Source organism: Myxocyprinus asiaticus, chromosome 12, assembly GCF_019703515.2.
Source record: "Myxocyprinus asiaticus isolate MX2 ecotype Aquarium Trade chromosome 12, UBuf_Myxa_2, whole genome shotgun sequence".
NCBI classification, from domain to species: domain Eukaryota; kingdom Metazoa; phylum Chordata; class Actinopteri; order Cypriniformes; family Catostomidae; genus Myxocyprinus; species Myxocyprinus asiaticus.
The window spans coordinates 24,940,093-24,958,440 of record NC_059355.1 but is presented as its reverse complement, the minus strand read 5'-3'; the positions used below and the strand labels follow the sequence as shown (position 1 = coordinate 24,958,440).

Here is an 18,348-nt window from a genome sequence, read left to right as displayed (position 1 = left end):
GTTCAATGGCTGAGTCTGGAATCTCCGCAGACATCCAAGTTTCTGTTAGGCAGATAATGCAGCAGTCCCTCGTCTCTCGTTGGAAAGAGATCCGCGCTTTCAGCTCGCAGAGCTTGTTATCCAGAGACTGAACATTTGCCAGAAGAATAGTGGGTAGCGGGGGTCGATTTGTGCGGCGTCTTACTCTGATGAGAACGCCGGTTCTGTTTCCCCTTTTCCTCCTGCGTTTCCGCGGCCGTGCTGCCCAGACAAAGGGCTCCGCTTGCGTGTTTGTAAACAGCGGGTCGGCATTGAGGAATGTGAAGTCCGGTTTTCGGTGTGAGATCGCTGAACCAATATCCAAAAGTGTTTGTCTGTCGTAGACAATAAGGCAGACAACATCCAAGACAAAAAACATAAGAATTGTAAACAAAACAAACAAAACATTGCTATGTTGTGTCGAAGCTCGCAACGCAGCAGCCATACTCGGCGCCATCTTGAGTCCACAAGATGGACTGTATATTGAGGCCTTAATGCTACTGTATATTGAGGCCTGAAATGCTACTGTATATTGAGCTTTAATGACCTAGTAATCTACTTTCCTATTAAAAAGTTGTGTAGAAAAATAAATGTAGGCTACTATACACATGAAGATAAACAAAATATACACTTTTTTTTTTTTTATCCCCCTTTCTCCCAATTTGGAATGCCAAATTCCCACTACTTAGTAGGTCCTTGTGGTAATGCGGTTACTCACCTAAATCCAGGTGGCAGAGGACATGTCTCAGTTGCCTCCGCTTCTGAGACTGTCAATCTGCGCATCTTATCATGTGGCTCATTGTGCATGACACCGCGGAGACTCCACATATGGAGGCTCGTGCTACTCTCCGCAATCCACGCACAACTTTCCATTGAGAGCGAGAACCACTAATTGTGACCACGAGGAGGTTACCCCATGTGACTCTACCCTCCCTAGCAACCGGGCCAATTTGGTTGCTTAGGAGACCTGGCTGGAGTCACTCAGCACACCCTGGATTTGAACTCGCGACTCCAGGGGTGGTAGTCAGTGTCAATACTCGCTGAGCTACCCAGGCCCCAATACACACAATTTTTTATTAACTTCACCCAAATACTAGTGAACTTAGCAAGCTAGAAACAACTTAAGTTACCTTGGCATTAGCAAAATGACAACCGTGAGTCAGCACATACTAAAGCCAGCACGGGTGAGCATGGTTAAGCACAGGTAAGTACGGTTGAGCAAGACTGAGTAAGGTTAGCTAACTGTGCTGAGAATTGCGGGCCGAAAACGGTTTGCAATCATACCATGTTGAACCGTGCTCATGTGGAAATGCTACTGTAACCATTCCTCAGCATGCTCAGAACCGTTCGGCCCGATGGTGAAAAAGCGGCTATTGTCTTCTAGAGCATCAACACACATTTGTTGACCCAGTTCTTCCACAAGGGAAAGGAAATTGGGGCCCATACAAACACTTTTTCTTCTCCAGCAGCTAGTTTGGCTCATGTTCTTCAAATAAGCAAAGAATAAAGTAATTGTCTATTTCCTCTCTGGAAGCATATGACAGAGATTGTGTTATAATCATCTGTGTGTGTCAAGATTCACATTTCCAGAAACAGTGCTTTGCCAAATGCAAAACAAACAAAGATTCATTAGAGCATGAAATAGAGTGAAAGGGAAATGAACAACTAACACACACACACACACACACACACACACACACACACAGATGCATTTGAGGTAAAAGTGTATATAAGATCTTACTTCGGTAACACATTTTCCTGCGTTTGAAGTTGAGCACTGTAAAGTGGTTGGCTGGTGTAGTCATGTTCAACTGCACTGTTAGCACTGCCTCTCCATCAGCCTTCCCAGAGCAGAAGAGGTCCACTCTGAAAACTAAACATACAAAGGCACACAAACATACACTTATTTGACAACTTGGTTACCCACATTTGATTATATAAGAATTACAATTTAAATGAAACCAGTAGATAATCTTATGCAAGGGGTCAGGTTTGGCTGGTTAACAATGCATTGCTGGTAGATGTTATAACTACACCATTCTGGGGGTAAAAAGCGTCTTTCTCCACTGACAGCCATTCAAAAGCAGGAGTGCATTCTGACAACAAAACTCTTTTGCAAGCAATATATGAATATTCCATTGTTATAGTAGATGCTTTCCAAGTAACTACTTTTGTAGGGCTCTTAACCCTCATATAGTGTTGGGGTCAAAAATGACCCCTTTTGAACTTTGCTTCTTTAAAAAACATGGTTTCCTTCATCTCAGTGGCATGAGGTTTGGTGACTTTTCCTTCATTTTCTATCTATACACACACACACACAAAAAAAATGGGCTGGGTTGTGATGGTGTGACAAAAATATTCACTCATCGTGTTCAGGGTCAAATTTTACCCCACATAGGAAATGAATGGATGAGATGATAAAACCGAGGATTTTTTTAATTTGTCAAATAAAATCAATAAATCAGCCACAATGCAGAACACACACACACACACACACACACACACACACAAACACACACAGAACTGAAGAGGTGATACTACAACACATCCACAGCACGGAATGCACATGCTCACACACGCACACCCACACACAGGAATGAAAAGGTGAGACTATAAAAGAGAGCATTTTTTATAGAATTTATCAAATAAAATGTAGAACACACACAGAAATGAAGGGGTGTGACCATAACAAATCCACAATGGAGAACACACACGCACACACAGAAATGAAAGGGTGAGACAATAATTCTTGGCACACACCAAGCATGCTCACACAGATGCACACAGACACACACACACACACACACACACACACACAGACACACACAAAGATCAAAGGCTGAGTTTGAGACAGCTGACCTTTTCCACTGTGAGAAAGTTTACACTTAGGGTTGGGAGCTGTTTGCCATTGCAAAATGTTATTCTAAGTCTTATTATCACTGTTCATTCCTGTTCATTTCTGTTGGATTTATTGACATTTTTCATTAATTTACTTTGAGTTACTGAATTGGGATGTTTGAAATAAATGATACAGTAGGTAGCAAAAATCTTACTCTAAGTGTTCTCTTTCTAACACCATGGTCAGTAATCATAATGTGGCATCACTGCAAAAACTGACGCTGCTAAACTTTATCAAAAATAGTGATTTTTTTTAATTGTCTTTGATACATTGTCTAAATACATATCCAAATGCATAACTTGTGATAAGAGCTAAAAAAAATAAATAAAAAAAAATCAGTTTGCTACAACCAGGAAAATGAGTGGACCTTTGCAGCAATCTACTGGTTATAGTTGTAATTTCAGGTCATTTTAATAAAAAAATTATAATAAAAAAATCCAGCAGATGGCATTAAATTGCCCCTGTGCACGACACATTTTTCATATTTTCTCCATGAATGGAATTGAAAAATGCTGATCTTCACTTAAGTGAATCTAACATAAAATTTTCTTATTTTACATGAAAATGAATGGTGTAGTTTAGTAATTTAGAGGCAAATAAGGTAAAACAACAACAACAAAAAACATACAACAAATTTGACCCCAAACACTAAGATGATGCACCCATAACAAACAGAGTACAAGGGTTAAACGTGAAATGGATGCTAATGAAGGACTTGAGACTGCCTGCCAAGCAAATGCCATTGAGATGGGAATGCTAAGAGATAGTTTCCTCCAGTTATTATTGACCTCTTTGTTTTTATGAAATAGTGAATAGGCTAAGAGTTACTCTAACTTCTTTGTGTGGCAAAATTACGCAATTTTTTTTTTCAATTTCTATTAAACTGCATGCCATGATATGGACCATATAAAACCGTACAAAATAAATGCCATGATTTCTTAAGTTATGACATCTGCAGCTGGTTGCAAGAAACCCTTTAAGAGTTTTCTTGCAACTGGGCCCTGACCTCTTCCTCACACATAAATGTCTGTCATGAATGTAAACAGATTTACAAATGTTCATAGACAAGGTAGAGCCACACACCACTTTTGAAAAACTAGAAGCAGTTGCATCTTTATTTATCATAATTAACAGATATTACAGGAAAGTAGAGCACAAAAACAGGGTGTATGTTGTGCTGACCTGAACGAGTTCGAGGGACATCTCCCTGGGCTGAGATGTTGCTCTGAGGTTGATCCATGGCTGACATGTTCTCCACCTGAAACCCCAACCTGTATTCCACCTATGAAGGAGACAAACAGTGGGGAAAATTATTAGATGTGAACAACAGTGATGCCTTCAAACCACAGGTTCTCAATAGGGTCCCGAGAGATGCGAATGAGGTTGTGGCAGATTTCTAAAAATTGTATATAATTTATAGTACTTTTTATTGAGCATATTTTTTATTTACACCTAGATAAAATATACAGCTTCTAGTGCTTAAAATATTATGTAAAATGTAGGCTAGAATGTGACCCACTACTCAAGAGTAACAACAATTCTGTGTATCCCTGGAGGAATTTTGGTTTGTTGCAAAGGTGAATATGCAGTGTCACTGAACGCCCTAAACCTGCTATTTCCGTTGCCAGTTATATAATTACGCCTATGAGATCCTAAAGTGTATAGCTTAATTCTGTGACATTGGTAGGAGTGGGAATGCAGTCCTATCTCCCAAGAATTTTGGAACATAAAAAAACATGTCACGGGCCAAGAAAGGATGAGAATCCCTGCTTTAAACCTTTGTGGATCTTGAATTTGATTATGCCAAGATTTTACTGTTTGACAATGACTACTAGGGATGTGAAAAAATATTGATTTTCCAATTAATCTTGAACTTCATTTTAACAATCCCGATATCGATTTTTTAAATCCCAAGATCAATCTTTAACTCGCCAGTGATTGACTAGTATAGTGGCGAAGTTTAAAACCAAGATCCTTTAGCTGTGTGTTGAGAGCAAAAGTTTGGTTTGACTCATTCCGAAAAATGTGTCCAAAGATGAGATCTACACAACCCATTTGTAATGGAACAAAGTCTATTTCAATACCCTTTCTGTTCTTTACAGTCAATTGTCGATCATATAAAAAAAAAGAAGCATTTCATTCTAATCACACATAGCACGGATGCGGTAAAGAAGCGTGTGATTCCACTCTCCTTAAATTTTCAACCAAAACACTTCTGAGACCCTCCCTGAACTACCACTATTCTTAAAAAGACAGTACCATTTTAGCACTTGTTCTTCATGTCAATGAAAATGGTACAAATTATGCATTTAAAAAATAAACATTAGGGATGGGATGATATATCAAATTTCGCTATATCGCAAACCAAAAAAAATGACAAACCATAACGAGGCAAAACTCGAAATTTGAAACATTTCGTTTTCTGTCCATGTGATCATAAATTACCCGTCAAACATTATAATCTCTCTATTTCTTGATTTTACCCCTACTGCGCTTTTTTTTCTACAATGTTTACAGGGTTCGCGCAAGGTTTTTTGAAGTGCTTAAATGTTTTTGAATTTAGCTCTTAGAAATGTAAGTACTGGAATACCTGGAAAATCACTTTGTTTTGTGGAACAGTGCTTGAGATTAAAACGGACCATTTCTTTCGTGTAATATGTATCCATCAAAGATGAGATCCCGCACTCCACTTTCATTGAATAATTTGTCTTTTAACATCCTTTCTGTTCATACATTCAGGTAAAATAGTAAAAAGAAATATTAATTTTAATCACAAATAGTATGGATGCGCTAAAAAAACAAGACTTCTTTCTCGTTAATAAATGAACCGCAACAGCTGTGCGAGTTAAACTCTTTGAGTGACAGTACCATTATAGTGCTTGTTACACAAATGAATGTAAACTCAATGTTATTCCTTGTAAATTGTACACATTATTTCAAACATTGACAGCTCATATAATTATTTTATGTACAATTTCAAGAAATAAAATTAATTGATAGAATGTAGAATTTTTTTTTAATTTTTAAAAAGTTAAAATGTGATTATATTTATAAAGACAAACAAATTATTAATATATATATATATTTTCACATACTTTTACAGGTCAGGTTCTGTTCAGTTTTATTGCTTGTTCTGCACCTGATCAGCCTGAATGTAGTACACTATTTTTGAAGGCTCATTTGTTTATGATCTTTTCTTATAATGAAAGGTATATGAGAAACTCTTATTATTTAAACTTTGAAGATTTATATTGTGTATTAAAGAACTTTATTTTGATGAGAAATTATAATGTGCAAAAAACAAAAAACAATTTTCTGCCATACTTTGTCATTTAAGTGTTATATCGAATTGAGATGATATCGAATTGTAAACCTCATATCGTATATCGAACCAAATCATGAGATAACCATATCGCCCCATCCTTAATAAACATGTAACAAAATACCTTTATATGCAATTAACCCTTAATTGAATAGGAATTTTCCCAAACAATCTTACATATTCGAGTCTTTAGAGACCTGGCATGTATATCTATCAAAAATGGATCTACAAAACACCAAGATAGTGTCCAGTTTTCAAAATATTTTCAGGACAATTAGAAAATAATAAAAAAAAATATATTTTGATAAAAAAAAATATTTTTATCTTTCATAAATAAAAGGTAATGCAAAAAATCAGGACAAATCTAGAATAGGATTCATTACTTTCATACTGAAATTTCATGCAACTGGCTGTCAAACACATACTGAGCAACACATAACACATAATCTACACATAAGATATGCATAAGTTACACATACGTTACACAAATGTATTTTCTCAGGCACTTATTGAGTCTAAATATATGCACAACTTGCATTATTTCAGAAGTACACCCAAATGACAATAGCCACATCATACTGTCCATGTGTTTTACTTTTTATAGTTTATTCGATGTAGTTTCTTCATCAAATAGCAATGTCAAATGTAAATCTAGTCAATCACTGAAACATCAGTGCCACCTTAAGAAAGAAAAACATGTATAATATGGATGTCTACACGCATATGTAATACTGATAATTCACCACTGTTGATAATTCATTGCTGCACAGAAAATCAATGCGATAAAGTATTTATTTGTATGAATATAGTACTAATTTATCTTGTAATAAACAAAGAAATAGATATCCTGTGATAGTAAACTTAAATAGATATGAAATAGTCATAAAATATTTAATTTATTGAAGTGCAAAAAAAAAAAAAAACACTCTTACCCTATACATTTTTGGTACGTAAACCATTATAAAAAAAAAACTGTTTTGCAATTTTGCAATTTGTGTTACAGTATTTATAAGAGATAGATTGAGGAATACTAAAGAGGTGTGGGCACAACTGGGGTGGTGGATTGAGGTCCCAGGTATGCATTTAAGGGTTAAACGTGCAATTTCAGGACATCGTATTTACTGACAGAATACATGGAATTTGTTCATCTTTAAAAAGCAAGCATGTGACTTAAATTATGAAAAACTTTGTAAAATTTTTAAAATTAAGATTTTGTAATGTACAAAGTTAGAAGGTTCATTATATACAGCAATGAACACAATTTGCTGAAAATGAAAATCAGAAAAAGCATGCTTGTGTCAAAAGCTTATATTAATTTATATTATATTATATCCTATATATTATTATTTACACAGGGCAAATATACTATTTATTAAATCTACTTTTTTTATGTATCCTATTTTAATGTCTGGAACACCAGACTTTTAAATATTACATTTTGCAAATGCAACGACTGGAATTGTTCAGTTGAAGGGGGTACCAAGTTGTGAATCCTGAACAAAACAGTTTGGGGAATACATGTTTACACGCTGACAAGGTATGAAAGTAGCTACGTGGTTAGCTAGTTAGCTATAAGCTCGTTGCCACGGAGAGTAAAAGATGAACTTTATTTACTTTCCAGCATTGTGTCTCACCAACTAGGCAACAGCGAAGTGTGAAATCAACACTCACCACACACAATCCACCACCGCACCATTGTCTGCTGAGCTGCAAAAAGATGCTCTGATATTTACCTTTCAATCTGCTACATTTCTTACTGCACTGACAAACTATAGCTGGCTAACATAACAAACAGATGTGATAAACATGAGTGACATGGTTGTCAGGGACAGGGTTAATGTTATATTAGTTATATAAAATTATGGGGTCATTTTTTTTTATTAACTTTCCAGTACGTATTTCACAAACTAGTTAGCAATTTAACGAGAAGAGACCGCTCAAATCTGCACCGTTTAACTCCGCCATGTCTGCAGAGCCACCATCAGCTCAGAGTCAGCTCTGTATACAATGGAGTGGGAGCGCGCTCTGCTGGACAAACTACGCTATGACACCAATTCTAAAGCATTGTTTTCTGCATTTTATGTTCTGAAAAAAAGTTTCATATCGGCGCATATCGGTAAAATATACGCCGATATCGGTCGGGCACTAATCAAAACCCAGCCCTAATGACTGCATCCAAAAAAGTTCAAAGACTGAGAAATTGCTGGGACAGAGCAACATTAGGGGTAGCTATAAATTATAAATAGTTCCAACCTTGCTGCTGGAGTGCCAGGTGAAATGCAAGCTGTTGGTGTCACTGGGAACAGGGAGGATGAAGGAGAGGGCATAATGATTTACCACATCATCCCTTACATAGTACAGCTCAGCATCAAGACCTGTTGAGAGAGAGAGACATGACAACATGATCAGAAAAGATTGGTCTTAAACAGTTATATAGCTTTTCAAATTCATACAACCACCCTCCCTTGAGGGAGATGTAAAATACCGTTTCACACTGCCAAACTCCAGCTATTCACTCATATGAACTGTATTTCACCATCAAAACCTATTCTATGTGCTCAATTAGGGCTAATGGATTCTACAGGGTCTGAAAGTGGTGCAAGAGGAAACCATGGCAACACCACATCATACCAGAGGGGGAAAAAAACATAGCATTCTTTCAGTGTGGTGACCAACCAGCCACTATCTTGGAAGGGTTCCACTTCCTCCAGGATTCAAAAGGAGCAAGATCTGGATCCGTTACATCAAAGTGCAGGTGAGGCAGCCACTAAAACATAATTTCCGATTGGATAGGAATTATAACAGGCACGCTGAGATGGTGGAATAATTCCCATTAGGTATAGTTCACCAAACAAATGAAAATTCTGTCATCATTTACTCTAACACCCTCAGTGATGTTCATGAATTTCTTTCTTCCTTAAAACACAAAAGGCAGAATGACAGCATCATTGACCAATCACTTTCATTGTATAGAAAAAATAAATAAATCACAATGAAAGTGAAAGGTAACTGAAATGTGCCTAACATCAACTTTTGTGTTCCACGAAAGAATGAAAGTCATACGTGTTTGGAGGGCGAGTATATTACAGAAATTTCATTTTTGGATGAACTATCCCTGTAAGTCTATGAAACTATCAAGGCTGCCGACCAATGTTGACCACAGCCCATTCTACTCTCTTACTCTCTCCACTTAAAACCAAGAGAAGCGGTTTTCCCCTTTATACAGAGGGCAGTGTCCTTAGCCATCACCTCCACCATACAGTGAAGAGAAAACCCTTAAGTGGAGTATGTTTACGTTTAAGGTCTTCACCCCTCTCTATCACTAAAGCAAAACATCCCTGCTCTCCCCTGCTTGGCCCCCATTTTCTAAAACCTAAGGCTAAAGACACTGTAATCTAAACAGGGTTTCCTTACCGCCTGCATTCCTGAGACAGACTCAACCTGAAAAGCTTTTCTCACAGACAGCACGGCACACCTGTGCTCTTAGTTATTCCGCAACCATCCCCAGTTTACATTTAGAGAGAGGTTACACTGATGGACGTTAGGCTAAAGTATCAAGTGGAGGACAATCCACACAAACGAAACATAACATGGGGATGTGTGAAGTTGATTGGCAGCTGGAATCTCTTGTCATGCCCCCAGGCAACCTTATCATGACTGGAGGGCCCCGGCGCGGCTGACTGGAGCCTATCAGTCTGTGATGGGACTTGCTCTAAAGTGGGGGGAAGGGGGAGGTACATTAACCCTTTCATGGAACATACAAAATTAAACATTAGAAGATTTTTTGGCAGTAATTTTTAGTTTAAGTGTGAGCTGTGTGCCTGAGGTTAATATATAAGACACATTATGAAGATTTTTTTTCTTAGGAATAACGTGCTCTGTTGAATTATGCATAATAAGACCAGGAACTTGTAACAAGTAAATAGTAGTGACAGACCAATATATTGGCCAGGCTGATTAATCGGATGATACTTGTCCATTTTGCGATTATCTGTATCAACCGATAACTGTGTTCACTTGGCCGATTAGCAGAAGTGTTAACTTTCCTTTGTGTTAGTTCCAAAATCTACCAATAAATCTTTAAATGCAAAGTCAACAATTTCTGTTTTCAAAGTTTTTTCTTTTCAAGTTTATTCAAATTTGGAGTAGGCCTAAATATTGCATAAAATAAGTGTTTGTTTTACTTTTTGTGTACATCTGATTTTCTGTTTTTTCTGCATTTATATCAGCCATCCTGCTCTCTAGATATAATTATTGGCCATTGAAATACCCATATCGGTCGACCACTAGCAAATAAGATCTATGTTGATGTCATGTTGACTATAAGGGCACATATGGCTCATTTGAAGCATTTGTTCTAGATCCTGGTGTGTTTTCTTTCTTAATTCAGTTCATTTAGGCATATATGAACACGGCAATTGCACTTGGATCCATCCCAAAACAATCAGCCCAAGACCACCTCAAAGAGGCAGTCTCAGAGCAATTTTCTTGTGGAGAGAATGATATGTTAAGACAGCCGTGGCTCAGCATGTCTCTATAGGTGTTTTTCCCCTGCAGGAACTTGTTTAGTTCCTGGAACTATTTCAAGTTCTCGTTTTTCCACCACATGAACTAGTTTGATGTGGAACTAAAACCTGAACCAAACTAGAGACTCCTGAGGTGGTACTTTCCTTGCAAAGTGGAACTATTTGGGTGAAGTCAGAACAAATGTTTCTCGTTGGTCAAGAAAAATCCATCATCAGCCATCAGACAGCCAATACCAGTTAGTAACCTTTGTTAAAACTTTTGTTGAGTTGTTATTAGTTGTTATTGTAGGCTTTTCAAATCGAAATGGATAGATGGTCAGATGCTGCAGGATCTGCTGCGTATTTATGGAGAAGAAAAAATGCAGTGTGAGTTTGAAACCTCGACCAGAAACGATTTGAACAAAAAATCTGATTGGCTCGTAAAGTTAGCCTTTGATGAAGTTAAACTATTTAGATTGAAAATAAAGAAAATTAAAAAGACTACAAGAGAATAAATGATCATAAAAGAATTTATATTTCATGATTATCGTGCATGTCGTTTGTATATTGTAATATAGATTGCTCGTTCTATCTTCAAATGATTTGTTTACCTTTTTGCACTTCTTACATTGTTTACCTTTTATTTCACCTCAAGGCTATGAGTGAACTTTTTTTTTTACATTCGTCATGTGTACAATAGTACTATCCTACAAATCACAGGGCTGACTGAATTGCTTGTTGAAATCAGTATTATAAAACTCCATACATTTTAGTTTCAAGTGGCATTGTTTATTGGAAGCACACATACAGTATGATCATGCAAAGGTATGAAAAAGCAACAAACAAAACACAGTTGAGATAAGTGTTGCGTTGAAACCATCTCTGCTCTCCTATTCTTTTCCATCTCTTACAAATTTCAGCGCATCTTTTCCATGTGAAATTTTCCACAACAAAAAAGGACGATACAAATCAACACAAAATCTTACACAGAGTCATTCATTGTTTATGTTTTGTCAGCTTGTGAGTCGGCTTGGCCGTTGTCACATCAAGTTCAGGCGTCGCCGCCACAACAGCGTCACATGCTTATATCAAAGCTTATTTAAATAAAGTTCCTGCTTCCATGTCCATGGTGTAAATACAACACTTTGAATTTAATCGTAATGGGTATAGTTCCACAACAAACTGATTTTAGTTCAGGTACTAGTTCCACAATTGTGTGGGAAAAAACATCTTCATATATTCAAATTTTATAATGTGGATTTAGCCTTTCACTACATACTGGAAAATGTTTAACATCTATATAAGATGTAACTGCATGTTTAACAAAAGGTGTTATTTAATAAAGTAAGGGTTAGGAAGTAAGTGTTCTAAATGCCCAGGTATACTTCATTCTTGTGCGTTCTGGATCGGATTGTGCCCGGCCGACCGCATTGCCTTTTACTGAGTATACTTTTCTGACCGCAAACGAATAGGAACACGTTCGATGCATGCGCACTACAACTGCTTTGTGACACCCTTTTAGTACAGTCAATGGACAGACGATGCACACAGCCGAGGATCACAGCCATGTGGCTTGACCACGCGCCACCTAGATTTTCTTGACTTGCGCACTCGGTCAAGCCGCGCGGCTGTGATGATGACGCAATATGCGTCACACATACTGTATGCGGAGTGATCCGCAACGCGCACACCCGAAGTATACTTTGGCCTTAAGGGTTCTCTCTCCCAAGCTGCTATTATCTCTTCTTCATTCAGGAAAGCTCTACAAATTCAGTACCAGCAGGGAGCTTTTCAGGATAGCCTGGGTTATCAGAAACCAGGCCAACAGTGATATAAGGAAATGCAGCAAACGGGCTGTGTGGCCCTATAATCTCACCATAAGACATGCCAGTGGACTGTTCATAGTCTGTTCACTGACCGTCTGACGGGTACTGCACACAAAAATGGCAAGCATTGACTGAATTCATGAGTTCCAACATCTTCTACACACCTTCCAGATATTGGCGCACTAGCCCACCTGGAAACGAGGACTGAAAAGTTACGTTATCAATGTAGTGCATTGATGCAATGAGCGCTTGCGAGGAAGAAAAAAATCATGGAATTTGCTAGGTTAGAGGCATCAAATCTTTTTTTTTTTTTTTTTTAATTTGGAATGCCCAATTCCCTATGCGCTTTAAAGTCCTTGTGATTGCATAGTGATTCGCCTCAATCTGGGAGGTGGAGGACGAATCCCAGCTGCCTCCGCGTCTGAGACCACCAACCCGTGCATCTTATCATGTGGCTTGTTGAGGTCATTGCCACGGAGACATAGCGCATGTGGAGGCTTCACGCCATCCACCACGGCATCCATGCTCATCTCACCACACGCCCCACTGAGAACGAACCACATTACAGCAACCACGAGGAGGTTACCCCATGTGAATCTACCCTCCCTAGCAACCGGGCCAATTTGGTGGCTTAGGAGACCTGGCTGGAGTCAGCACGCCCTGGGATTCAAACTAGCGGACTCCAGGGGTGGCAGCCAACGTCTTTTACCACTGAGCTACCCAGGCCCCCAGAGGCATCAAATCTTACAAAATATTCAAAGTTATGTTTGAGTAACTTAGGAGCAAGTAAACCCAGGTAAAAACAAGGCAGGTTAAAAAAAAAAAAAAAAAAAACTGTTCCCTCCACGCCTCTTCATATTAAGTAGACGGTTCTTGAATAAGAACCAGAATAAGCTGAAAAGAGGACCAGACTTCAAGCCGGTAGTCAAAAGTGTGTCTATGCACAACTATGGCTCCTGAGACAGACAGAGTGAGACTGCAGGAGTCCTCACAGTCTAGACAGACATCCCGCCTGACATGAGGAGGAAAAGAAAAATCAGCCAGCTGTGAGCGAGTACTGAGGCGTGAGATATACTAGACACATACCCACAGACTTGAGGCTAATTACCGTTCCAATGTCTTGCTCTGTGTGACCTGTCTAGCCCTGCTTTTGTCCACACTGCTTTGATACCTGAAAAAACGGCCATGTGAGCGGAGGCAAGAACAGTGGGAGGGAGTGGCAGTGAAGCTTTCCTTCATTTAAAAACAATCTTTCTTTCTCTCAATCCCAGGCCCTAATCGGTGATTTTCCAAGGATTTTGAAGGAGTTACAACAAGCCTTAGCTCAGCAATGGACTGAGCCCACACTACAGTGGATGAAGACGGTGAACTTAATGGGTCAAGTGTGCCCAACCCCCTGACCAGAGGTTTTAAAAAAGAGAAGGTTGTTTGAAAATAGTTCCTTGTGTGGCAAGTGAACCCACCCTTGAAGAGATGGTCCAATCAGAATCATTAGAAGAGTTTATTATGGCATATGTGCAGTCTATGTTCGCAAACTTGTTTATTTGTAACTCTGTGGGGACCATTTTAAAGCTCTGTTTTTTATGCTCAAGTAACAAGTTTGTTTCAAAAGAGCTGTGGTTAACCATGCGGATTGAAAAAAAAAAATGCTCTCACCCGTGGTTTCCGCTTGCTTCAATACCAAACCTTTACAGAGCACTGCCATGAGGGGGGTGCAATGTCTTTTTATATAGCTTCAAAAACCCTTTCATGGTTCAATTGCTTCCAATGTTCTGAAAATGCAGAGAGCGGGGAGAAAACAAGTCTGCAGGGCTAGAATCCCATACTGCATTATGTTGGTGGCTGTAGCACAAAAAGAGCTTCACAAAGCTTCAGCTCTATATGTCTCCGTCATTTTCAACCAAGCCCAGGCAAAAGAAAAAAAAAGATGGTCTCATAAAAGAAATGGGAAGGGCAAAGAGACAGGGCCAGATACAAATGCTAAAACAACATAAAAGACATGGGAAGGGCACAGAGACAGGGACAGATACAAATGCTAAAACAAATCACAGAGAGTCGTGTCTGTCATTGGTTACTTTGTCTCCTTTTACATTTTCCGTAAAAGCCAAGAGAGTGAGTGCCGTTCGTCATGAGCTGATGGCATTACATCATTATTCAACTGGGTACTGGTAGGGCCATGCATGCTAGTACAAGTCTCAATACTACTGCCACAAGGGCCTGGGAAGCTCAGTGAGTAAAGACGCTGACTACCACCCCTGGAGTTCACGAGTTTGAATCCCAGGGCGTGCTGAGTGACTCCAGCCAGGTCTCCTAAGCAACCAAATTGGCCTGGTTGCTAGGGAGGGTAGAGTCACATGGGGTAACCTCCTCGTGGTCGCTATAATGTGGTTCGTTCTCAGTGGGGCGCGTGGTGAGTTGTGCGTGGATGCCGCGGTGGATGGTGTGAAGCCTCTACATGCACTACGTCTCCGCAGTAACGTGCTCAACAGGCTATGTGATAAGATGTGCGGGTTGAGGCAACTGAGATTCATCACTGAGGCTAGTCACTAAGCCACCACGAGGACTTAAGAGTGCATTAGGAATTGGGCATTCCAAACTGGGGAGAAAAAGGGGAGAAAAAAAAATACAAATACTACTGACACAAAATCTACAGCTTTTGTTCTACGGTGGCACAACAATGACTCTCAACATAAAATCTTCTGCTTATGACGTAGCTACTTCAAAGCATAGTAAGAATTTGTGAAATTAACTGTGGTTTGGGACACAAAAAACAAGGCTTTTTATTGTTTTGAACACATAGCCCAGCATAAAGCTGAAATGACAGATAACAATACATGAATGAAAAAACAATTATTTGTGGTACTCAACAAGGCAAACTTCACTACTATTACTCAAAAGAACAGTTAAGGATTGGAATAAACCCTTAACCCTAAGTATTAAATTTTGGTTCATAACTCATCCAACACTGTGTTTGCTATGGTCATGACTAGGGGTGGGTAAAAATATAGATTTTCCAATGCATCACTGTCCAAATTTGAATGATCGCGATACCGATCCTTAAATCCCAAGAATTATCTATTTACTCTATAATATAATGAGTGGAAATCGTTCGCATTTGCAACCAAATTCCTCGCAATGTGACTAAATTCTATACATCTGGAAACTGGTAGGTAAATGTTTAGATTTCACTCACCACCAGTGATTGTGTAGTATAATGGTGAAGCATTCAACAGCGAGATCCTTTCATTGTGTTTTGAGAGTAAAAGTTGTCCCATGTAATGTGTGTCCAAACAAAGACGAGATCCACGCAACCAATTTGTTATTAAAGGTGCAGTATTTAAGATTCAGAAACCCTTGTTATTAATGACACCTGTGGCTGTTAAGTGAACTGCAGCCAGCTACCTGTTGCTCATGCTCACGCTCATGCACACACTCCATAGGGACGTGAGCATCGGCCAAAACAATGACGTAACGTACAAAGAGACCACGTGATTCACCGGAATCATGCTGAAAGATGAGGTAGCATAATTAAAATTACACAGTTATGATTGTTTTACTACAAACTTTGAGACTGTATATTATATTTGATTCTTCAGTGCTGGAACAGGGCTAAAACAAAGTGTGGATATAGGTCTGACTATGCGAGACTGTAGTTTGAAGTAATCACTTTTCTTTGCATGATACATTGACTGCATTTATACGATAGCCTATGTCGGCGTTAGCTAGCTAGCCAGCTTTACCAATAGCTGTTAGCTAAATTTGGTGGATGATGACAGTAGCTGTTTATAAAATAGACTGTACATTATAAATATGTTGACAATTCAGTACTAATGTGATTCCATCACAACTGTCATTTTGATATATCGATGCGCTATTGTTTTATAATAACAGACTGTATATATTTTCTGTATAATCAAGTTAAGTTACACTAATGAATGGGTCTTATCTTGAACATTGTCTAGCATTCATTTCATGTGTTCTTGTAGTTTACCTTGCTGAATAATTACAGATTAACATTGTTTATGACAGTTACTGTGCAGGCAAGATCAAGTTAGCTAAAATTACACAGATCAATCCTTAAGGCACTATATTTCACATGCTTTGCAGTTATGTAAGCTTACCTGTCCAATAAGAAGAACACTAATTCAGGTTCAGTTTTGATCCCCAAAATCGAACAAAGGTCCCTCCAGGAATCACATACCCTGCCGATGTTCACTCTAGTTTCGCCCGACCACGATCACGTTCCTGCTTAGCCAGACGGGATTCAGTAGATAAATGTTGTTTTTTTTTGGCTAACTCGGAGTTTGTGTAGGAATCGGTGTTGTGCTGGGAGCTGGACGTTTGCTGGATTCCATCTCTAAGGTAACGTTACCTAATGTTGCAGTTTGTTTTCGCTGTTGAATAGCGGAAGAGAAGCTATTACTGTCTGAGGCAAGGCTCTCGGAAGCGCGCATAAACGTCACATCCTTTGGATTTTCCCGGCAAAAGCAACCCGCTCCCTTCGCATGAAAATCAGTCTACAGGCTTTACATGTTTGCCAAAAAATAATACATGAAAATTGTTACATATTGCACCTTTAAATAATGTCTCTTTTAATACCCTTTGTGTTCTTTACAGTCAGTTGTTGATCAAAAACAACAAAAAAAGAAACATTTAACTCCAATCACGCACGGATGAGAAAAAGCCATTTGAATCCTCTCTCGATAACATGCGCTCATTTACAGACACTCTTTACAGAAATGCCAGTTTTCTTAAAAAGACAGTACCAGTTTTTAGCACATTTAACATAAAATTATTATGCAATAAAATATCATATTTATTGACTGAATACATGGATTTGTTCATTTAATAAAAAGCTAAAATGTGACCAAAATGATGAAAAAATAATATAAATTATATTTTCGTAATGTACCTATAGTTAGATGGTCCCCTGTATAATTAAAAGCATTAGCTGGGAGAGGATTTATTTCATATGTAAGCAAAAGGGACATTATAACTGAAATATACTCATTTGAATCGACTGAAATCGGAATCGAAAGCTTGTGAATTGCATTCAAATCGAATCGGGAAATCTGTATCAACACCCAGCCCTAGTCATGACACATCAAATTGCACAGCTTGTAGAGTAGAGATATACTATTGCTTTTCTAAGTGATCAGACCTACGATTTTCATTTGGCAGAAAAAAAACCCACTAGTAATGCCCTGACAACCACACACAGAACCACTGCATTGTGGCTGTGAATTTTGCATGGGCAAGAACCACTCACATTTTCTATTAGAAAAATCTAGTTAACAACATGTTATCCACAATATTTATACATTATTCCCCTCCTAAGCCAAAGTTATCGATGTGTGGTTTTGGATTCCCAGGCCTCAAGATGATCACATTTCTGTCTTCGGAAAGGTAGAACAAAAGAAAGTGGAAGACAGGGAAAGAGGCAAGCACAGGTAGAACAAAGGGTCTCCTGTACTCTGGGTCTGTTTCATCCTCAATCCTTCAGTGCACTGGACACAAACAGCAGCCAAGCTCAGTGCGAGAGAGCGTGAGCGAGAGAGAGAGTGAGCGAGAGGGAGGGGCGGGTGGCTCTGTTATACACTTATCAAGTTCAAGTATAACAAACTAAGGCAGCTGAGTCAATGTCAAGTAAAAGGGAAGTAGAGGTCTGATCAAAGCCAATTTGATCTGTTAGATGAGAGAGAAATTACAGGGTTACAAATATCTAGATGTCTATGGACAAGACCACTTACATTGTGTGTTTTTTAGTCATATAAACAT

General features: G+C 38.6%; 1 protein-coding gene across 2 annotated transcripts in view; it reads right to left on the bottom strand.

Moving 5' to 3' along the window:
* The window catches only part of LOC127448753 (tyrosine-protein kinase RYK-like), a 97,853-nt gene that overhangs the window by 48,740 nt on the left and 30,765 nt on the right, over window positions 1-18,348 (bottom strand). For both annotated transcript variants that reach the window (XM_051711594.1, XM_051711595.1), the window contains exons 2-4: window positions 8,493-8,614; window positions 4,100-4,199; window positions 1,760-1,891 (exon numbers count right to left, since the gene is read on the bottom strand). In XM_051711594.1, coding sequence (XP_051567554.1) covers window positions 1,760-1,891; window positions 4,100-4,199; window positions 8,493-8,614 — 354 coding nt within the window. The remainder of the gene's footprint in view (window positions 1-1,759; window positions 1,892-4,099; window positions 4,200-8,492; window positions 8,615-18,348) is intronic.